The sequence below is a fragment of the Callorhinchus milii genome, unplaced genomic scaffold (assembly GCF_018977255.1).
Source record: "Callorhinchus milii isolate IMCB2004 unplaced genomic scaffold, IMCB_Cmil_1.0 Scaffold1, whole genome shotgun sequence".
Classification (NCBI taxonomy): domain Eukaryota; kingdom Metazoa; phylum Chordata; class Chondrichthyes; order Chimaeriformes; family Callorhinchidae; genus Callorhinchus; species Callorhinchus milii.
The window spans coordinates 51,614,356-51,638,623 of NW_024704742.1; the positions used below are offsets into that span (position 1 = coordinate 51,614,356).

Genomic DNA, 24,268 nt, shown 5'->3' on the forward strand with positions numbered 1-24,268 from the left:
CCTAATGATATGTGAATAAAGAGAGACTAGATAATATCCCAGAAGCTACAGAACACAACCAATAGCAACAGTCAACATGGTACTTTAGTTCTATCCAGCTACAATTGAAAGTCATTGTAGAAGGTAAACTTTAACCATTCAATCACAACCAAATGTGATATACCATTTAAAAGTGACTATTCATGTGATTCAAATTTAGCTCTAAACAAAATAATTAATTGTATACTAGAATGAAATACAAATTCCATGATTTGTTCCCATTTGTTGATCTTGGATCTCATTATGCACAGAAGTGACATAAAAAATATCTGACGATTATTTAGCGACTGAACAAAAAAATAGGTTAATAAACCAATCACATTGCCATCTTCTGAGAGATATTCCTGCTGTATATTAGTCCCCCAAAAAGGAACATTATTTAACATGATGAATAAATAAATGGGCAGGTTTCTGTCACAGTGTGAAGCAGTATGCAACAATCCTTGCATGTACATTTTCATTGGGAGATGAAAATGCTGACAACCAGAACTCATTCAATTCAGTTCTGCAACCCAGTGATTTAGCAGTCAGTTTCTATCAGACAAACTTCCACTTCTATATGGTGTGGAGGCGATTTATCTTCTCTCCTGCCCACCTCCTCCAAACCCCAGGTCTAATAATAGTGAAGCACACAAGAGGTTGGGATCAGGATAGGAAAGAACACCTCAGGTGAACAATGATACTGCCATATTTAATCGGGCACATATTAAGAAAGGACTTATTCAGTCTTGCATGCGTACTTGCATTACTTCTGTTAGTATTTTAACTGAATGCTCCCAGTCAAAACTTCAGAGGCCTACAGAACTCAGTGTCGGAAGATCACACATTTGTCCACAGCCTATAGAAGACCAAAGCATGGTCATAAATCCTGTTCTGACACCCTGTGAAAGAGTTCTGAAAGGACAATGGTTGCCCTACTAATTGCCAGTTGGCAATGTCCTCAGCTCTTTCACTAGTTAACTATTCATCTACCTGATTATTCAGGCCAATACTTCATTATTTACTCTCTTGATTGATAGAATAAAATATATCCAGACTCTGAGTTTTTTGAAATGTCCGAAGTCAGCCCATAGAATTCTTCAATAGCCTGAGCATCAATTTTCTGTAAAAGAAAAAGAAACCATTTAATTTTTGAAAATAGTAATCATGCAAGTACATAACTAGGTAGAAAGAAATTAAAATAAAACAGACCAAATCAAACATACAGATAGAATTAATGTCACACCAGGTCTTCTACAAGTGGGCACTTTCAAACACTTCTTCCAAACATTAAAATCCTCCTTAAAGACAAATTCTCAACCAAATTTAATTCAAGAAGTTTTGCATCCTGTGAAACATAGATCTTTTCCACATTCACGAGAGTGTTAATATGTTCCTATTTGCATTTAAATGTCATATATCTTTATTTACAGCGGCCAAACCATGTTTTGTACAGAAATACAGTATGAATGTACTTTCTTACAGCACCTTTCATGTAGGAAGGACATCCAAAAGCACCTGACATGGCTGGCTGGGCACCTGAGCTGGGCTGGGAGTTGAGGAGGGTGGGGAGAGGAAAGATAACACAAAGCATTGGTGAAAGAGGTATGTCTTGAGACAGACCTTACACAGTTGAGGGAGGGAGTCAGAGAGACTCCAGGTCTCAGGGGAGGCGAGGACGGGAGGAGGATGGAAATGTCATAACAATATTAGTCACAACTGGCTTTTCCTAATGATGATTTGGGGAGTGCAACTGGCATAGAACAAAGAGTGGGCTGCTTCCCTACCTGATCATCAAGAAATTTAAAAATAATTCTATTCTGATGCCTACTTCGACTCATGATTTGAGTAAGATTTGACTGTATGGGAATGATAAATTCAGGACTAACCTCAACAATATCATCATCAAACAAAAGCCAGAAGCCATGACTTTTCACAATAGTTATGTAGTGTCCGCGGTTGGGGCCACTGAAAGAGGAAAAGAAAATGGAAATTAGAAAACCATTGTAGAATACTACAGCACAGAAACAAGCATCTGTACTCATGTTTACCTCCACATGAGATGCGTAATCTAATCACGCTACCAATCTTCAATATCTTCTTTTTCAAGCATCTAGCTAATCGCATTGTAAAATAATGAATGGCCTCTGCTTCAACAATAGTTTGTGGCAGGGAATTCCACATTCCAACCAAACCCCCCTGCTGTGTACAGACCTTTTTTCTGATCTCATCTCCTCTTTTTATGGTTATCAATATCAAATGAATTCCTAAATCTGTGAGCAGAATGTATACTATAACATGAAATGTAAGCACGGACTCATATTGCATTATAGTAAAATGGTCACAAAGACTGCTCAGCTCCTTGGATTGGATTGCAGGACTGCTTCTCATTTTGCTTTAAGGAAATAAAAGGAACTTGGTCATGACCAAATGGATAAAATAACTTTCATGAAACCAGACAAGCCATTGATGCACTATATTAATATCAAACCAACACAAAAATAAAAATCCTGAAACTGACAAAGCACACATTTAAATCTATATATCCAAGTCCTAATGGATATCAACAGTAATTCATCTGATTTCAAGCTCTGAAAAATTATCAATCTACTTAAATTTGTTTGCCTCCATGTTGTTTCCTTCAGGTTTTCTTGTTTATACTTTTATTATGGTTTCTACCATTTGTGCAAATCTTAAACACCATTAATCTCTTATGAACAACAAACGTGTACGAATCATTTGCCAATGAAATATCCTCCTGAATCAATACATAATTATGGCAAGTAGCCACAGAAATGGTCGGACGGGAGACTGAGTCTAATCACATCAAGTCTATACTGATTCCGCTCCTTCACTGGAGCTAATTATTTGTGCCGCAGTTCCCCGATTCTCCGATACTCTTATCTTGTTCCAATTCCCTTTTAAATGGTTTCAGCCTCAAAAGCTACTTGTGCCAAATAAACCTGTTCCAAGTTCCAATAAACCTCTGTACAAAATGTTTCTTCCAACTTCCCCCTTAACTATTCCAGTGACAGCCTTCAACTTGTCCCTAACTTACCAAACTAGTGAGATAATCTTTTACATGTATCCTTCCAAACCATTGAGAATTTGAAGATCTCTATTAGATCCCTTCTGAACCATTTCTATTCCAGTGAACACAGCAACAATATTTTGAGTCAATTTTAATAATTATGGGGGGGTGGGGAAAGAGGAGGGGAAAATTAAGTCCTAAACACATTTTGTTCCTTAATTAACATTGTTCCTCAATTAATAACAACAAATTACATTTGTAAAGCACCTTTCACGTCGGAAGCACGTCCCAAGGCGCTGGACAGTCAGGGGATTTGGACCCGAGCAGGGGGGGTGGGATTGGGGAGGGGGGGGGGGGGTTGGAAGGCAAGGAGTGTAGGGGTACAATTAATTTACTGGCTGAAAATTTCGATTCAAACTCTAGTTCTTTGTAATCAGAAAAAAATGGGAGAACTTTAGATTCACCCAGTATAGCAAAGTGCTGGGGTGAACAACCCCGCTCATCCACCCAGTCAAACTTCAGCACAATGGTTGGGTCATTTTGGCGATCCCATTTAATTGTTTCTGAATGCAGATAGTAGCATTTCAGTACAAATACAAATAATATGCTGGTTTAATTGAACAAACGGTGGTTCTGGGTGAAGAAAAATAATTGGGGCCTGTTACAATAAAACTTGCATTTATATAATGCCTATCATGCGGGTAGTATCTCAGAGCAGGAATGCAAGATGTCAACAATTGTTTTTGGAAACAGACTCAGAACAAACTTTTGTCCCAAAGTCGGAGGGGAGGAGGATAATTCCTAAACTCATTGATATTTAAAGGCAGGTTCGGGACCTCAGCTTTGGGCTTGTCAATAAGCTAGCCCTTAATTAAGAAAAAGTGTTAACAAAATGAATAAAATCGAATACCGCGATTTTTTCCCTTGTAGCACTTTTGACACATTACCAACCAAGTAATTTCAAGCAAATGGCTAGGATTTATTGTGGGTGGGCAGAGACTATCAATGGAGTCTAAAGTCTGATATTTATAAAATAAATTAATTGAATTAATTGCAATTTTCGGTTTGCAAGTAATCAGATTAGAGGGTTCACCAACAACAGATCAGCAGACCCTTGCTGGAAAAATCCCCCCAAAAGGCCAAAACTCAATCAAAATCCTACATCCTATTGAATCAGGAAAACCATTCAAAAGTTTTTTTTTGAAAATGAGGCATCTGTCTGTCATGCCGAAGTGGATAGCAAGGCAGATGGAGATTCCTTTTTCTTACTGAACAGATGCGATGGCAAACTGTTGCAGGCATACTCCATCCCTATGGAGAGACACGTGTGGAGTACATGTGAGATTAGGAGTTATACACAGCAACAAATCCAATACTCTAGTGGCACAATTAGCAGGGAAAAAGAATATCTTGGTGGGGGTATGGGCCAATGGTCTACACCAGTACAATGCCTTAGGTCAGCTTCCAGATAGAGAATGTTGTTCCTTTGAATATTGACCATCAAATTCTAACTATGGAAATATTTACCAATGCATTGACTCTATAAGCCACGTTTATACAACTTATCCAATGACAAATAAAAAAACAGAAAAAGACATTTTAATTATCTAGGTAGTCTTAAATGAAAAGGGGAGAAAAAGATAACAAAAATGTTGCTGTTGTTCTCAGAATCAGAATGCTCCTACTTTCTAACCCCTCCTGCTTTCCCCACTAGCCCACATACAGGTTAGGTCTTCATTTTCAAGAGTGAATAATGGAGAGTAAGAGAAATAAGCAACTTAAGTTTTCTTAATAAATAGGAGGAGCTGTTGAAAGGCATTGCAAGACTGAAAACATAAGGCAGATTAACAGAATCAATATGTTAAATTCAGCAAGTTTGAAAAGAAAATGTAATGTTCCCATGCATTGAATAGAAAGCAAATATCTTCAAAGAATAAAAGGTGCATTTAATTTCTAAAAATTACATTGCCAGACGTTTATAATGTTAAATTTTAGAGACTGCAAAGCACATGTATTTTTAAGTTTGAGCCTGACTAATATTTGATCCCAGTAATGGCACTGGCTTGAATTTGCACACCATCATTACCGATTCTGCACAGTTCACTGATCAGTCATTCATTTGCACTTTTAAGTTGTAGCAGCCCCACCAAATGAACACAGGTGATTCAAATTGTTAATAAAAAAAAGTTTCCAAAACAAACCTGCCACAGTGAACAACAACAGCCACCAGATCATACATCCGGTCCAAATTAATAGCATCTCCAGATGTATTGAACAGCCTTAACTCCAGTGGAAATACCACTCGATAAGAGAGTTTTGTGTATCGATGTAACTGTTCCATGTACTTAAACCTCTTCAAGTGCAATGCAAGGATCATGGGCAGCTTCTTCACACACATTCTGCCAACAAAGCAAAGAGGCATCAAAATGTTCATAGCAATGTACATCCCCACACTTTATCCAGGCGTACTTTACAACAGTTACATTTTTAGTCACCAAATGATACGATGCCTAACCAATCAAAAGTGACCAGCTATCAGAGAATAGATTGGGCAAAAAAAGAAAAGGGCATTTCAATCTCATCTAGGAGAGTCATGTTTATGAACTTGCAAATTATGCAAGCGCTAAATACAGGAGATGCCAGTTATAACATGGATTCACTTATAGTGAGTTACCAAAATAAATCTGCACAAAAAAGCCAGTCAGCTTGTTTTATATCAAGTTGCTCGCTTCAAAACATATGCCGGCTTCTCACGCACTAAAAATGGCCATTTTCTAAGTCATAATGGTATGGCTTACGTCACCACTTGAACTCTGTTTGAAATGACACTGGTGGCGCTAATGATCTGGAAGCTAGCCATTTCCTTTGTGTAGAAAGCAGCCCAACTTTCGGCGTGCACGTGAAGTAAATGCAGTAGCACTGACTGGCTATGAACCCCCTTTAATAAGCAGACTTTATGGAGGCAGTAATTTATGATCTACCTGTACCACCTCATAATGGGATTCTACTGTATTAAAGACTATACCTCTAAAGAATATTTTAGTATCTGAATGGCCATTTAAATTAATATAAAATAGTAAATGCTAAGCATCACATAAAACCAGACTGTGGGGGTAATCTAGTGAGACGTACGAACTATTCTGCATAATGCATAATGCAATTCTGTATAATGTGTAAATGCATGTTTATGGAGTTTATGTAGCTCAGTGGTTAGAGCACTCGCTTTGCAAGTGAGAGACCTGAGTTCAATTCCAGGCAGAGGGCGAAACCTTGGGCAAGTTTCCTTACTCCACACGACTAATAATAATCCCTCCAAAAACAATAATAAATTGGTCATTTTCAATCTACGACTGTTTGTGGGACATTGCTGTGCGCAATTGGCTGCCGCATTCGCCCACAAATATTCAGTCAATTCACTTTACAGTGTATTCTGTGAAGCGCTTTGGGACATCCTCCCGACGTGAAAAGCGCTATATCAAATGCAAGGATTATTCAAGGATTATAAAAGATCTTATTGCTTCAAACTAATTAATGAAAATTGAAATGTGAAACAAAATAGCTGTGATGATTTGATGAGAAAATGAGAATACGCAGCAGGAATTTATGCATTATCATGCCATACAACACTGAAAAATAATAAGTGCATTTTGAACCCACTCACCTTTTCTGGGCTTCCTGTTTACTGCAACAAGTTTCACAATAATATTTGTGTTCACTGCACAGTGTTTCAGTGTTGCTGAAGTCTCTGTAAAATAAAATCGCAAAAGTCATCATTTAAATGCAACACAACATTTTTCTACTATTTGTAGAACTACATAGCTTACGATTCTGAGTAAATTTGTGATTTTGCTGTAAGCAAAGGTGTGTGAAATTATATACAACTCGGGGTTGGGGAGACCAGCCTCTTTAATGTGGAACATTAACAATAAGCAGATGGACACCAGCTATGCAAAGCGTGTGAATGTGTTATGTACATCCAGTTGCTGGGTTCAAAACATTCTCTGAAACCTGATTTGGATATTTATGAAAATGCTTTTATCACTTTGAAAAAGGACCTTTTGAGGATTTCAAAAGTTGTAAACAATAAAGATAGGTTACTACTAAATGTAGGACAGTGTGGTGGGAAGTACATTGAAGCATTAATGTACATATGGATATGGATAATATTTGTACACACTGGTATACCCCTGACCTTGATCATATTGCTATAGGGAGCTGCCAAGGGGAAGCCAAACAGTTTTTCATGCAGGTGAAGGAATAAAAATTAAGGGTTTGCAGCATTGCTAGAGACAAAATAAAGCAGGTTGCCCATCTACCCAGATGTCATAGGTATCATAATAATAAATAATCCTTGCGACTTTCAAGTTGGGAGCACGTCTCGAAGTGCTTCACGGGATACATTGTAAAGTGGAGTGACTATAAATTTTGCAAGTGAATGCGGCAGCAAATTTGTCTACACCAAGGTCCCACAACCACCATGTGTCAAATGACCAATTTTATTTGGGGGATTGACTGCCATGACACCGGGAGAAACTCCCTTCACTTTTAGGACAGTTGGGATCTTTAATGTCCACCTGTAGAGGCAGATGGGGCCTCAGTTTAATATCTCATCTGAAGGGTGGCACCTCTAACAATGCAGCACTCCCCTAGCACTACATTAGAGAGTCAAGATAGATTAAATAAGTTCCAAGCCCCAGTATTAGGCTTGAACCAATGACCTTATGACTCAGAGGCGAAAGTGCTACCAAATCAGCCAGGCTGACACACATTAAGTGACCTGTTGTATCCAGGGCAAAAATAATTTAGCGAGGTTTGGATTACCTGAGGCAGTGTGTAATTGACGTGTTCTGCTCCACATCGACTGAAAGATCCAGAAAATCTTCATCTTTGCTGCTAACCTGCAGACCACCATGAACCATTGGAAACAGGTCAACAAACACCCAATGATACAGATCCAATTAGTCATCTTCCTGTAAGCATCAAACTGTATAACATGTCAAACTGTATATCATGAGATGACAGGATAAAACTTTGACTAGACTGATTTTGGAAATTTGTCAAAAAGAACCAACATTTATAGAGGGATTCCACCAATTCAAATAAGAGGTCTGAATAGTTAAATGGTCATTTATCACTGAATGATCAGATATGCAGTAACCATAACAATAGAAGATTGAATATTGCTTTAAATGTTCAATTATTTCTTTAACAGAAAATATTATAATCTTGCTCCAACCTAATTCTTGTGCAAGAATCAAATGCAAATCTTTATGCGATTAATAACATCAATGTGGTATTGACCTTTAAACAAAGCAGAGAAAATAAACTGTGACAAAAAACAATTCTTGGCCAAAATAAATCCTGCCTGTTAAATATAGGCAATTTGTTTAATAAATCATGGACATAAAAATCTTCATGCTGCTAAGTGTGGTGATCATTGACAATCTGTACTAACCAAATTTCAGTACACATAATCAAATGTGCTAATATGATGTTAGTACTTTAAATAAATTGTACTTTTTTTAAAAAAAGTGTAGTTATCGCTGTCCAAAATAGTTCAATATTTTAAAGGTAGTTCAGCTAAACTCATAGGGGATGCTATGGAAATTAAGAAACTTGGGGCATCTGTAATAATGTCAGTGAATTCACAATTTCAGATGAACTATAATTATAACACTACCTTTGATCTTGGCTAAAACACAACAAAGCAATACCAGGGGAAGAGACCAACCAGATGTCAAAATGTTTTTTCCATATCCCACCCTCCCCTTTTTCTTTTCATCCCTGCCCCATCAGCTGGTTACATAATACAGTATTGTTAAAAGCCTGAGTTATCACCAGTTTACTCAACAGACAAACAGGTCAGGGGTTAGGGGGTAGAAAAACACCATGGCTGAAGAAACGCGAGGAAAAGTGCTCAAAGGAGTACATACAAACAAAAAAGATAACCAATGTTTGTTTTACCGTTTCGCAGTTCAAACATCGTGTCTCATTGGTGAGTGTTCCTTGAAAGATCTCGTGCACCCAGGTGGGATCGGGCTTGTTGTTTTCTTCCACTTCATTGGCATTTCCGTTTTTTAGTTTTCCGTTCTGTTTCTCTTGCTTCTTCTCTTCCTGCAAGATGTCAGCGATGGTGTTCAACAGGTAGTTCAGAAACTCATGAGCATCTTGTTGCATGTAGTTGTCAAACAAATCTACAGTTGGGAAGAGAAAAAATGAAGACCAAGTCTTATTCTTAATTACATATCAAAATCCTTGCATTTGATATAGCGCCTATCACATCTTCCATAAGACCATAAAATATAGGAACAGGACTAGGCCATTCGGCCCCTCGAGCCTGCCCCGCCATTTAATAAGATCGTGGCTGATCTTCTAACCTAATTCCATTTACCCGCCCTATCCCCATATCCCTTAATTCCTCTATCCTTTAGAAATCCATCAACCTCAGCCTTGAATATGTTCAAGGACTGAGCATCCACAGCCTTCTGGGGTAGAGAATTCCACAAATTTACTGCCCTCTGAGTGAAGAAATGTTTCCTCAACTCAGTTCGAAAAGGCTGACCCTTAATCTTGAGACTATCTAGTTTTAGATTCTCCAACCGGGAGAATCTACCCTGTCAAGTCCCTTAAGAATCTTATAGGTTTCTATAAGATCACCTCAAATTCTTCTATATTCTAGAGAATATAGGCCTAGTTTACTCAACCTATCATAGGTCAACCGCCTCATCCCAGGAATCACCCTAGTCAATCTACACTGCACCCCCTCTAAGGCGAGTATATCCTTTCTTAAATAAGGAAACCAAAACTGCACACAATAATCTAAGTGCGGTCTCACCAAGGCCTTATACAACTGCAGCAAGACTTCCCTACACTTGTACTCTAACCCTTTTGCAACGAACGCCTACATGGTATTAGCCTTCCTACTCTCTGTTTTCTTCCTGTTAGCCACTCTCCAATCTCTGCTAATATATTACCTTTAATTCCATTGGCTCTAATCTCATGCAACAGCCTTTTGTGTGGCACCTTGTCAAATGTCTTCTGGAAATCTAAATACACCACACCTACTGGTTCCCCCCTATCTAACCTGCCAGTTACATCCTCAAAAAATTCCATAAGATTTGTTAAACATGGTTTCCCTTTCGTAAAGCCATGTTGACTCTGCCTAATCATGTTAGGATTTTCTAAGTACCCCACGACAATGTCCCTAATTAAGGACTCCAGAATTTTCCCTACCACTGATGCCAGACTAACTGGTCTATAGATCCCCATTTTTTGTCTCACACCCTTCTTAAATATCAGCGTTACGTTTGCAACCTTCCAACACTGGGAACCATTCCAGAATCCTGGGAATTTTGGAAGATCAAAAACAAAGCATCCACTATCTCTGTAGCCACCACTTTTAAAACCCTAAAGACCATCAGGTCCAGGGGATTTATCGGTTTTTAATCCTATCAATTTCTCTAGTACTATTGCTTTACTGATGTTCATTTTTTTTTCTAAGTTCCTCACTAACATTAGCCTCCAGGTTCCCCTCTATTTTTGATAAGTTTTCAATGTCCTCTAACGTGAAAATATTTGTTTAATGACTCTGCCATTTTTTTATTCCCCATTATAATTTCTCCTGTCTCTGCCTGCAACGGACCCACATTCATTTTTGATAGTCTCTTCCTCTTTCTGTACTTGTAAAAACTCTTACAATCTGACTTTATGTTCCTAGCTAGTTTACCCTCATATTCCATTTACTCCCTCTTAATCAGTTTCTCGGTTTTCCTCTGCTGTTCTCTAAAGTCCTCCCAATCCTCAGGTTTACTGCTCTTTTTGACAGTATTATAGGCCTCTTCTTTAAATGTTATACTTTCCCTAACTTCTCTAGTTACCCAAGGTTGAACCACTTTTCCCGTGGTATTTTTATTTTTCAAGGGACGTCTCAGCGCTTCACAGAATATACAGTAAAGTGAATTGGCTGTACATCTTGTGGGCTAAACATGACAGCCAATCGCGCACAGCAGTGTCCTAGAGAATAGATTTGGACCACACCAGCAAGAAAGAATACATTTTGCAGCAATTATATACAACAACAACAAGGATTTAAATAGCGCCCTCCACGCCGGACGGCGTCTCACAGCGCTTTACAGAAACGGATCCCAGGACCCAGCCAGGGGGAGGGAGATGACCAAAGGCGCGGTCGAAAAGAAAGGTCTTCAGCAGAGACCTGAAAATGGGAAGGGATGGAGCGAGACGAAGGGAGTGAGGAAGGCAGTTCCAGAGTCTCAGGGCATAGTGGCTGAAGGCACAGCCGCCGAGGGTGGAGCGGAGGACTCGGGGGAGGCCAGATCCGGAGGAACGAAGGCAACGGGTACTGTTTCGAGGAGAGAGGTCAGAGAGGTAGGGGGTGCAGAGGAGTGCAGGGACTTGAATACAAGGGTGAGGATCTTGAAATCGATCCTCTCTGGGATAGGCAGCCAGTGCAGTCTGGCAAGGACTGGGGTGATCGGGGAGCGGAGTTTCGTGCGGGTGAGAATGCGGATGGCAGAGTTTTAAATGATTTGGATTTTATGGATGGTAGTGGATGGGAGGCCGGCGAGGAGGGCGTTAGAATACTCCAGCCGAGAGGTGACAAAGGCATGGACCAGAGTTTCAGCAGCTTTTGGGGAGAGGTATTGGCGGAGACAGGCGATGCGTCGGGGGTGGAAGAAAGCGGTGCTAGTGAGGGACCGGATGTAGGCCAGGAAGGATAATTGGAGGTCAAACCTGACACCTAGGTTGCGTATGGGTTCGAGTTTAGGGGAAGTTTGGGTAGGTGGAGGAGGTGAGAGCTGTGAGATTTTAGATGTTGACAAGAGCCAAAGAGTATGGCTTCCGTCTTGTCAATGTTCAGCTGAAGGAAATTTGCGCTCACCCAGCCCCGGTGATCTGACAGGCAGGCTGACAGAACATCAGGGGACTGGGAGTTGGAAAGAGAGGTGGAAAAATAGAGTTGGGTGTCATCTGCATACATGTAGAAATGTAGCCCATATCTGCGATGACATCCCCAAGAGGGAGCATGTAGATCAGAAAGAGGAGGGGGCCAAGGATGGATCCTTGGGGTACCCCGCAGGTGACTGGGTGAGAACGGGAGGAGAAGCCGTTTGTGCAGATGTACTGCTGGCGGTTTGTGAGGTAGGACTCGAACCAGGCGAGTACGGTCCCACTGAGGTGGACGACGGAGGAAAGGCGGTGGAGGAGGATGGCGTGGTCAACTGTGTCGAATGCGATGGAGAGGTCCAGGAGGACAAGGAGGCAGAGGGAGCCCTGGTCACGGATAGAGAGGATATCGTTTGTGACTTTCACAAGCGCAGTCTCTGTACTGTGGGCAGAGTGGAAACTGGACAGGAGGGGTTCAAAGAGGGAGTGGGAGGAGAGGTGGGCGTGAAGTTGATTGGCAACAATGCGTTCTAGAACTTTTGAGAGGAAGGGCAGGTTAGAAATGGGGTGGTAGTGGCTGGGGTTTGAGGGATCTAGGGAAGGTTTTTTGTGGAGGGAGTTGATGACAGCAGTTTTGAGGGGCAGGACTGATCCGGAGGAGAGCGACTGGTTAATGATGTCAGCGAGTAGTGGGCAGAGGAGGGGGAGCTGGGTGACAAGTAAGTTGGTGGAGAGGGAGTCGAGGCAGCAGATGGTGGGTTTCATGGAGGTGATGGTGGGTGAGAGGGAGGAGGAAGAGATGGGGAGGAGGAAGGAATGTAGAATGGGGGTGGTGGTAGGAGCAGATGATGAGGAAGGTGAGGGGGGCAGAGAGGGTGACAAGAGGCAGGTCGATGAGGCTGCCTGGCGGATGTCAAGTATTTTAGATGAAAAGAAGTCCATGACCTCCTCACACTTGGCATTTGATATGAAGATTGAGGAGGCCTGAGGGGGGGGGCACGGAAGAGGTAGTGGGTGGTGGAAAAAAGGATTTTAGGGTTGTGCTTAGCCTCCAAGATGATGTTCGAGTAGAAGCTGTTTTTGCGCGTGTCAAAGAACGGCGGTAGCTGTGGAGATGCTCGGGCCACAGTTAGCGGTGAACTGTCAGGCCAGTTTTCCTCCATCTGCGCTCGAGCAGACGGGTTTGGTTTTTTTGGTGGCGGAGATGGTTGTTGTACCAGGGGGATCGGGTGGGTTTGGAGATGGTCCTGGATCTTAGGGGGACGAGAGAGTTGAGGGTGGAGGAGAGGTGATCATGGAGCAGCTGGACGGCTGCTTCAGGATCTCCACGGGTAGAAGGCCAGAGAGATAGGATGTTTGATGATGAGAGGGCCTTTGTGAGGGTCTCAGGGAGTAGCCTATATGTTATATAACATATAAAATATGTTTAACAATTCCCTTTCCATTTCACACTACATTGCAACACTCACCATTCTCTTTGCGTAACCTAGAAATGAATTTCTTTGGAGGAATCACACCAACTTTTTTCTTCTGGGTGGCAATGCTGTGGAAGAGATCGGCAAGACAGGTCAGCAGGTTTTCCTTCTTCTTCTGCTGTGCCTTGTATGCAAGGACATTCTCTCGAAATGGGCGGCAGAAGTACAATGCCTGCAGCACGGAGTTACAATAGCAAGTGTTCCCAAACTAGCAAAAGAAAAGAGACGAGTAACATTTAGGTTAACACAATCACAGCAAAGTAATTTGAAAACAATCCGGGGCAACCATAAATTGGGAACATTTGTTTAAAAAGTGATGCCAAGTGTCAAACTCTTGATTAAGTCACAGTACTTTTAACAACAAGAGTGCTGTTTGATTGTGAATATTAATTACAACATGCATTTTAGCGATTATACATATCGCTCTGCAATGAAATGTTTCAGCTGCAGTACAGAACCCATTAGTGAAGAAAGGTTATGTTTAAAACTGGAGAAGAATAAAGTTGATTTATAACAACAACAAGATTCCATTTATAGAACGCCTTTCACGTCGGGAAGACGTCCCAGGAAATTTATAAAATAAAATTTTATACCACGATCCATTTAAAAATCAGACAATAATTCAGCCTAAAATCTCATGTGCAAGTACTGTAGCATGACGGCATTCCAGGATTTAAACTGCATTAGTCCACGTCAACAAAACAAAAAAACATTCTATGCATAAAAGGTTTTAAAAATTGTCTCTTTGCCATTCTTTTTCCCCTTAAAAGCAGTTAATTGGATTGACTAATCTACAAAACAACTTGTATTTATTTTGTGCCCTTTATGCAGAGTAGCATCTCAGTGCAGTAAATCGATGGAAGGAGTTGTTGAAAACTGGAATTCCAGCCTTTGATTGGTAAAAAATATATGTGGAATCAACAGAAGCAGTCATTTTGATCTGCTGGAGCAGTGCAGTCCCTTACCATGTTTAATAAAAAGAAAAATTATTCTACTGTAAATTACATGAATGCATTTTAACTAAATAGCCCGAAGTCAAATATTTATACTTTCTATATGAATTCAACCCCAAATCTTTTCCTTGTTCAAGAGAAGAAAAGATAGTATTCAAGTTCTTTTTGAAAGCCCATTTCTGATTGATGTACAATTCAAAGCATTGAAGGCAGCCACGGAATGTCTGGCAACTTTCAAAAAGCGTGTTTAAAGGATATTTAAATAAACTTACATTGACCAAACCAAAATAGTGTTCATTGATTGGGAACTGCTCCGGACCAATGTCTTTCTCCAGAGCAGAGGCATTGGTGCCCTGGAAGAAAAAACAAATACCGATGAGAGTTGATTTTATGTTTTAAGGCAACTTGAAGACTACAAACCACCATTACTATGAGCAAAAATTTGGTACTATTTTGCATCTACTATACAGTGTAACAGGTAATTATATAACCCAAATTTGCTCAAGTACTTAAATCCTGATCTCTTGCAAAATGTCACTTCGCAGCTAAATTTGCAAAACTGTGATTACGTGAACATGAAGGACGTCTTTACATTGATTAGATCCTCAGGGAAACTCTATGTGACAGAAAATGTCCATTTGCATATATTGGCCCTGGTTCAGATATATGTCGTTGTAATCTAGAGATAGTTGTGTTACTAATCCACAAGTATGACCCAAATACTCAGTTCATATATTTGTTATGCAAATTTTATGAAGTAGAAACACGTACGCTGGCTGGAAGCTATGTGACCGAGAGGGAGCCTGTGGTAAACAGGGCTGCTTTGCTAAAAATCAAATGTTCAACAAATTCCATTCTTAATGCAATTACTGGGTCACTTATTGGGAATGGGCAAGCACGTTCAAGATTAATACAGTCGATGTCAATCAGTTCCTGTCCATCCCACCTCAACCTACCAGATCCAAAACCTTGACAAGGAAGTCTTTATATTTGTCTACAACCAATATTTTAGAGGTCTGTAGCTCAGTGGTTAGAGCACTTGCCTCACAAGCGAGAGATCCAGGTTCGATTCCCAGCAGGGCGAAACCTTGGGCAAGTTTCCTTTCACCACATGCCTGATAATAAACCCTCAAGAAAAAAAAAACAATAATAAAATTGGTCACTTCAATCCACGACTGTTTGTGGGACACTGCTGTGTGCAACTGGCTGCTGAGTTTCACCTACAAATATACAGTCAATTCACTTTACAGTATATTCTGTGAAGCCCTTTGAGATGTCCAGAAGGCGTGAAAAGCACTATATCAAATGCAAGGATTATTATTATTATTATATGAGTAATGGTTCCAATGTACCAAAAGGGAGAGTGTATGGAATATCTTAAACAATGCAATTAGGCAGGATAACTACAGGAAACCATTGGCTCAAACAAGATCTTCCTACAAATCTCTAGCCAGGCATTATTGCACATATTGCCTCATCAACCCCTGACAAATCCTCTTCACAGTGCCTTAGAAAAGTACCAAAAGGAGCCCAAAATTACTCTATATTGTCCTCAACATTGACAGCCTAGAAGGCAATCTGCTCTGCACTAAAAATGGTGTAACCTTTGGCGTAATATTGATTTCCCAGATGTATGGCTACAATTGGTTGCAAGGTGTAGCACAAGAAAAGTATCATCCTGTTCCAAAAGGCTCCAATAATGTCCTTCCAGCAATTGGTTCTCAAGTTCAACATTCTACAAAGGGCTTCACCCACCATCCTCCCAAACTCTCAACAGTACCGATTCCTTGCCCATTTAGCCTCTTTGCTCAGCTGTGCCTCAAACCTGGATTCCCAGTACATGAATGCGGATGCCTCTGCCAAAACATAACAGTCTCTAAGGTATAGAATTCTGCAAAATCATTAATGCATTGTAACGTGAATATTCTAACAGAGTGCAAACTTGACTATTTTCAAAAAGAACTTGTGATTAGAACATATTCTACTTAAAGGAGTTATAGATCCAAGATAGGTAATTCTTCAACTTTCCTAGATATCAGACATACATACACACACATATATATATCATATATATTTATTTGGAGACCTTGTCTCAGGCTTGTGTACAATAATGTTCAACAAGCAATGCTGTAATGTTGCAGCACTGAGCTTCTTTGCAAAATATTTACTTACCCCAAAACAAAGCTTAATGTAAACTGAAGGCAAACAATGCACAAAGAATAATTCACAGAACATTTTGCTCTGCAGGATAGTCTCACATGATATTACTGTGCATTTTAGTTCCTCAGAGATTAGTCTCAAAAGTCTTTGTACCTTGCATACAGAACTGGGCTATATGAATGCAGAAACGATACAGCCTATTAAGATGGCTCCAACAGCATTCAAGTAGTAACGATCAATGAAAGATTGTTTGCTAGATGGTTTAAGTTACTGCAGATTCTGTGTGTTTTTATTTAAAACTTCTTCTGAAACAGTGGAAAAAGCTACTTTGAGCAAATATTTTGTTCTTGGTCTATTCTTACGACACAACTCAAAGTGACAGCACAATGAACCACAAGCTGGAGTGGACATTATCCACTTCCTCCCTTTGCTTTAATCCGTGCAAAAGCTTAGAGTTTGTGTCCTTTCAGCAACCATGGTATCAGAAAAAGAATAACTTGCACTTATATCAGAAAAAAAACAAATTCAGGGTGAACCTCAATTAAAACAAAACACCCTTTCATCTATTGGAGTTGAAAACTGCTGTATCTGGTTCCCAACTTCTTTCCGTTTCCTTTATAAAATTCTAATGTGGACCGGTTTACTTCATGCAGACATGATAGCTTCCACCCAAACAGAAATATCAATAGTCTCATTTACTTCTTCACTTCAAACAACAATCATTAGCCATTGGGATTTGCCAAATAACCACAATGCGACAATGGGTGAAATTCTACTGCACGGTTAGTTAGATTCTCAGCCTCTAAGCTGCACTAATAAGTATTTTTAAAAAAGCTTTTGCTCCACATTCTGAGGTGCCAAGATATTAACCAATATTAAAATAAACTTGCTTAATAATCTGTTCAACACAATTGTAATCCCAAATTAATAACTCACTCACTTTGGATTCAAATACATTTATTCATGCTCATTAAAAATTTAATTTTCTGCACTTGCAGCATTCAGTTACAGTAACAAAGGACAAGGAGAGCTAACACCCATTTGGCTGATACTTATGTGCTGTTTAGTACATCATTAACCACACTTGCGGAGATAGTTATAGAATCGTAGAACACGTACATTACAGTAGGAGCAGATACATGACCATTGTATCTGTGCAAATTCTTGCTCTTCCATTGGAGCCAGCTACTCTGCTCCCTTATGCTTCAACATTCTTTTACTTCGAGTATTTATTATTAAATTTCCCTAAGAATGCTTGCTTTGACGTTTCCTTCATTCATGGATTCCAGGGCACTGATGGCAGCACAGCCAGCCTGGCTCATCAGCAGGACCTGGAAGGGCAGACCAGTCACTGGGGGCAGAGAGTTATCCCACTCAGCTCCTGTTAACCCTGCAAGCCAAAGCCCTAACAGGTAGGGTGGTCCTAGCTGGAAAAGCAGCGGGAAAGCTTGCCAGAGAGCATTATCAATGGCAAGTTCTGTGGTTTTAGTTGGTTAGACTCAAGCAGAATCTCAATGCACACTCTAGGGTTCCCAAGCCTTGGCTCTTGCCAACCTGCAGCTAATACTTTTCGGAATTAGGTAAGCAGGATGTGTCCCTCCAGGGAGAGAGTGTACCTTCAATTACAACAATCTATCTCTGGGATTTCCATGTGTAGGTGGGATGCTTGGTTTGTATACTCTTAAACATGGTGATGGGTTTCTGCGTATGTCAGACATCCTTCTGTCCAAAAAAAAATTGATTCCATCCTACTCACTACATCTTCCAGGAGGAAATCTTCACATAGAAACTGTCTGAACTCCAAAGTCATTTAGGTTAAAAAGCTATAGTATAATATTCTTCCATCTCTCATGTTGACTATTCAAACCTGACCTCTTTCCACCTTCTCAATTAGAGGAGGATATGTTAGAACAGCCTGCAAGAGGGAGAAAGACTACAAGAATATGGTTTGGCTCACCCTGCTTCAATCACACCTCCTGACTGCGGATGTGGAGAAGACCGTGGCTCAGATGGCTATGGAGAGCGGCCTGCAAAGGGAGAAAAATGAGAATCTCAATTCTCTTCTCTCCCCCTCCGATAAACAGAAAAAAATACCATCTTTAAAAAAACACAGCTGCATTATAAACATATTACTATGGCATCTTGTGTTGACACAATACACAAGAAAGATGATAACTTTTTACGGCTTTTATTTAATTCAGACCTTTTCTCTCGCGTTTTTACATAATGTGCAAACATTAGGATCTTAATAATCTTTGCATTTGATATAGCGCCATATCACGTTGTTGAGACGTCTCAAAGCGCTTGATCCTAATGTGCAAATCGGTTTCCTTACTCTTTTGTAACAATTTTAGAGACTGACCCTAAAATGAACATTCTCGAAGTCTTTTACAATAAATACACTTGAAACCAGGACAATCAGCAACTTCTGAACTGAGACAACAAGGATGGAAAATTTCTCAGCCTTTCCGTCTCACCCCTCCACTTTCCCTAATTTTCATCTAAATCACCTTAGCGTCTGTTTTTATAAAGGGATACTCTTTTACTTGACATTTGAAATGTTGACTGGAGTGACACATATTGACACAAGAGTGATTAGTGAAAAGATTGAAGATATTTCTGTAAGTGAGCTAGTATAATCAAACCAATTAATAGAAATGTTAGCAAGCTAGGAATTAGTTAAAGTCACTCACTAATTTTGCTGGCAGCAATAAAAGCAAATCTAAAATGACACTCTGATCTAGCCATTAACTAACACACTTTTTTTTCTCCCATTTCAAAATCGAAAGCATAATTACTCATCTAATTTCAATGTTCAATTCAATTATCTTCACTCAGAGGGTAGTGAATTGAGGGTAGTGAATTGATGGAATTCACTACCCCGGAAGGCTGTAGATGCTCAGTCCTTGAACATCTTCAAGGCTGAGACTGATGGATTTTTTAAAAAATAGAGGGATTAGGGGATATGGGGATAGGGCAGGTAATTAGAGTTAGGTCTAAAGATCAGCCATGATCTTATCGATCTTATCGAATGGCGGGGCAGGCTCGAGGGGCCGAATAGTCTACTCCTGCTCCTAATTCTTATGTTCTTATGTTCTTAATTCTGATGATAAATTCAAACAGTCTGTCTTATTTTCGATTGCACTGTCATTACTGATACCATTTTGTCTTAAAATTTAAAATTGGGTAAATTTGTGAAAATTTCTTAAATTCAACCTTAATTTGGAAATCAGTTCACCACAGTTCTTGTAAGAACTGGAAAAGTTAAATTTTAAGACAAAATTGTGTTATGGGCTAAAACTAGGTGGAATTTCAGATATCTGCAACAACAGATAGATTTACATACTGATTTTCACATAAAAGTAACATTTCAAAGCATTTTACAGATTGCAGAAATGGCAGTGTCTAACAATTCTACATGGAAGTGTATAAAATATGCAACTGGGAGAGAATTTCTTGCTTCACTCCAGAGGAATTAACACAGATTTAGCACTTGCAGTAGTCGAGTGCAAATGAGGTTTAATCATGATATTCATTAAAGAATAAAGGATTAGAAATATCCATATGCAGATCTTTAAAATGCAGAGGGGTTTGGATAAATTAGATGTTATTTCATGTGAACTGTTGTTGCAAGTACAATAGCAAAAACATTTCAGATCAATTTCTTCCCCCAAAATATAGGATTTTTTTTCCCCCTTTAAATTTCTTCATCCTTCATCTGAAAAACAATTTACACTTTTATATACAGAGGACATCTCAAAATGCTTCAAATAGCTGGCTGGACTTCTGAGTTGGTCTAGTGTGGCGAGGGGGAGGAAAGTAACCAAAAGATGGGTGCTAGCCACTGACTTGTGCTGGAGTCAGCAGACTCTAGTTTCTATGCAACAAGATAGGGTTCAGCTTTGTGAGGCCAACTTTAAGGTAGAACAGTCAATATTTATTTACACTGAAGATAATCAACGGCTGAAATGGTTACCATTAAGGGTTGTGCAAATCATTGTTCCGGACTCGTATAAGAAAACTGGATGCTGTATTCTGGAAGGTTGGTATTCTGGAAGGGTAAAGTACAACGGTCTGAACGACCCTCATTATCTGAACCTCATACAACTCTGACAGTGAACATTAATAGTAACAACTGTGGAAGAACATCACAGTAAAAATAACATAACACAGACTAATCCTGTTTTCACCCAAGATTTTTGGTATTGCAACCATACAAAACATCTTCAGTTTGACCCTTGCTCTGTGATTAGTTAGCAGATCTGAACAGGAGAGTTGTTGCACACTGGTTCCCATTGAGTCCTGTAGCTCAGTCAGAGCACTCGCCTCGCAAGCGAGAGGCCTGGGTTTGATTACCAGGAGGGCGAAAAGTTTTCTTACTCCATACGCCTCTGTTTACCTAGCAGTAAGTAGGAACCTGGTTGATAGTCGATTGGCAGATCGTTTTTCTGGGGGTAATAATTCCTTAAAAAAAATAATAAATTGGTCACTTCAATCCACGACTGTTAGTGGGACACTGCTGTGCGCAATTTGCTGCCACGTTTCGCCGACAAAATATACCGTCAATTTACTTTAGAGTATATTGTGTGAAACGCTTTGAGACATCTCGAAGACATGGCAAGGTGCTATATCAATCGCAAGGTTTATTATTAATCAAGATTTCTATCCAATATACCCTAATGGAAAACTTCATATGTTGACCAAAGAATTAACCTTACATGTGATGATCTCCATGGTCAGGTCAAATTGCCTGGCACTCACGGTCTAGATTCACTTATGCCAAATAGTTAATTGGAGGAGGTTTCTTTGATAATGTAATAATAATCCTTGCATTTGATATAGTGCCTTATCACATTGAGACGTCTCAAAGCGCTTCACAGAATATATTGTAAAGTGGATTGTCTGCATATTGTGTGAGCAAACGAAATGTGCCCAACTTAATACAAATTATCACCTTAAGGAGAATAAATAGTAATCTTTGTGCTCAGAGTGATGGATAATCCACAAAAACAGTATATTTAAAATATATCTAAGATCAATTGTTGAGAAATCATGTCACTGTTTTGTAATTAGCAAAAGTAAAGAGTAAAGTTCTTCATTAAATATGTTATTGTTTGATGACAATATTAAACAATATTGAGGCTCTCCTGATTGGCTCCTGTCAGCACCTCCACACCTTAGGCACTGGATCCATGGATGCACACTCCACCTCACTGAGCCAGTCCGGAACACCATTGTCAGGTGGGCCTTCAGCCACTCTGTCTCCACCCTCTGGAACTTCATCCCGCAGTACCTCCACCTCTCTCCCTCCCTTGCCTCCTTCAAGACCCATCTCAAGACCCTCCTCTTCGACCATGCCTTTGATCACCCGATACCAAGCTCGGGTCCGAAACACTGATTGTCCAGTGCCTTGGGACGTTCTCCCGACGTGAAAGGCGCTATACAAAAATGCAATTTTGTTGTTGTCATATCTGGAGGACTCCTTGAAGTCTTTGGACTTATTGTCTATCTTTATCCGATATTCCTTACCTTAAAGAAATTCATATCTTAACTGAATACTAACTTTCTCTCTATTGTCACCATGGGGGTTTGACATCGTTGGTGAAGCCAAGTCTTTAATTGCATTTAAAAAGGGATATATTTGAGGGAAAATTGTAGGAACAGGATTAGGATAGTTTCACCAGGCATGTTTATTAATGACTGGATCAGGCTATCAGGAAGGGTGGCTGAGGCCAGGATGCTGAAATAGTTTCATGCTGTAGTGGGAGGACAACAGGGTGGGTATTTTAGAAGGCTGAGCTGAAATGCTTTAATCAACCAAAGCTTGTGAACTTGTGAACTGAAGGAGCTAGCATGAGTACAGATACAATGGTCTGAATCACCTCCTTCTGTATTGTAGAAGCATAACTGTGCCTGTAGAATGTATTGCGTGAAATCAACATGTCTGCTGAAACTATCCTAATACAATCCAAGACAAACCCAAATAATTCAATACAAATCAAAGCTAGCTAACACTTAAAAAAAACAAATATACAACATTTCACGTACAATAGCTATCACTAATATTTGGAACTCAAAGTGACCACAAATATAAGAGGCTCAAACAATAGATTTGATTTCCAGACAGGAAAATAGAAACCCTACTGTCTGAACAAATGTTATCTGAAAATGGAAACACTTCATACGTGCGCTCAGTTGGCTCTTTGCGCAGCTTTCTGTGATTATCAGAAATTGTACTGCAACATCCTATTTCTGTAGAGCTAAATATAAACATGTTGTATATTGGACTTTTGTTCTGTAACTTTATAAAAAAAATTATAAAACCTATGCTGAATACTTATTAAAATGTTTAAGCAACAGGATAAATTCCGAGTTTTAATAAAAGTTGAGACACTACACCAGCTGCAGGAGGGAATCGAGTGGAATTGAGATCCACTACCAGAATAACAGCGCTGGCAAAACAATATTAGGCCAATAATAGAGCAATAACATCTACAGTACTTTTAAATAAAATCTACTGCAATACTTCAAAGTTTTGTACAAATTGCCCAGAACTTGCCTGGAGATCGAATAACTTCAAATTGTGATTTTAATTATATAGTTCCTTTAAATAAAGAATCTTTCCTTCCCAACCTTTAGCATTCTTGAGTGACCTACTTGTGTTTGCTTCCTCATATTTTTTGTTCAATTAATAATTGATGATACAGTGACCTGGCTTAGTTGGTAGTAATCTTGCTTTTGAGCCACAAGGCTGTGGATTCAAGCCCAACATTTTGGAGTTCGAGCTCACAGCCTAAGCTAACACTCCGATATAGTGCTGAGGATGTGCTGCATTGTCAGCGGTTTTGGCCTTCGAATGAGACGTTAAACTGGGGCCCTGTCTGCCTATTCAGATGGACATTAAAGACCACATGGCACTATATTCGAAAAGAGAAGTTTCTCCCAGTGTCCTGTCCAACAATACTCCAGATAAAATTGGTTATTTACTGCATGGTAAGCAGGATGCATCCCTCCAAGGAGTGCATATTCCATTCCAACAATCTATCTCTGGGATTTCCATGTGTACAGAAACAATAACTTGGACTCTCACACAGTATCTCTAAGTGCTTAACAGTGGCAGAGCCTGATTCCGAACCGGGATGGGGGGGAATGAGGTTACCGTAAACACGGTCCAAGGGGAAGGTTTTCAGGTGGGACTTGAAAAAGGGGAAAGGGGTCAAGATGGAAGGATTGAGGGAGAGTGTTCCAGAGTTTCGGGGAGTCGTGGCTGAAAGCGAGATCACCAATAGTGGGGCGAAGGGTGCAAGGGATGAGCAGGAGACCGGTGCTAGTCAAGCAGAGGTGCCGGGTGATGGATTGGGGAGTGAGGATGTCGGAGAGGTAGGGAGGTGCCAGAGTGTGAACATTCAGTGATGGGGAGCAAGTGGAGCCTGGTCAGAACTGGTGAGATGTGGGTACGGAGTTTGGTCCGGGTCAGTATGTGGGCGGCAGAGTTCTGAATGAGCTGGATCTTTTGAATAGTGGAGCTGGGGAGACCGGCGAAGAGTGTGTTGGAGTAATCCAGGCGGAAGGCAAATTCATGCACGAGGGATTCGGCTGCATTTGGGGTAAGGTACAGTCGGAGGCTGTGGCGGAGGTGGAAGAAGGTGGTCCTCATCAAGGACAGGATGTGGGAGAGGGAGGACAGCTGGGGCTCGAACCAGATGTTAAGATTGCGCACTGGTTCG

General features: G+C 40.1%; 1 protein-coding gene across 1 annotated transcript in view; it reads right to left on the bottom strand.

Moving 5' to 3' along the window:
• Nucleotides 1-255: 255 nt before the first annotated feature.
• usp46 (ubiquitin specific peptidase 46) overlaps nucleotides 256-24,268 on the bottom strand; it is a 39,152-nt gene continuing 15,139 nt past the window's right edge. Inside the window, exons 2-9 of the mRNA XM_042341868.1 lie at nucleotides 14,654-14,734; nucleotides 13,423-13,636; nucleotides 9,014-9,243; nucleotides 7,871-7,947; nucleotides 6,711-6,794; nucleotides 5,251-5,448; nucleotides 1,908-1,986; nucleotides 256-1,141 (exon numbers count right to left, since the gene is read on the bottom strand). Of these exons, the coding sequence (XP_042197802.1) occupies nucleotides 1,040-1,141; nucleotides 1,908-1,986; nucleotides 5,251-5,448; nucleotides 6,711-6,794; nucleotides 7,871-7,947; nucleotides 9,014-9,243; nucleotides 13,423-13,636; nucleotides 14,654-14,734 (1,065 nt within the window). The 3' untranslated portion in view covers nucleotides 256-1,039. The remainder of the gene's footprint in view (nucleotides 1,142-1,907; nucleotides 1,987-5,250; nucleotides 5,449-6,710; nucleotides 6,795-7,870; nucleotides 7,948-9,013; nucleotides 9,244-13,422; nucleotides 13,637-14,653; nucleotides 14,735-24,268) is intronic.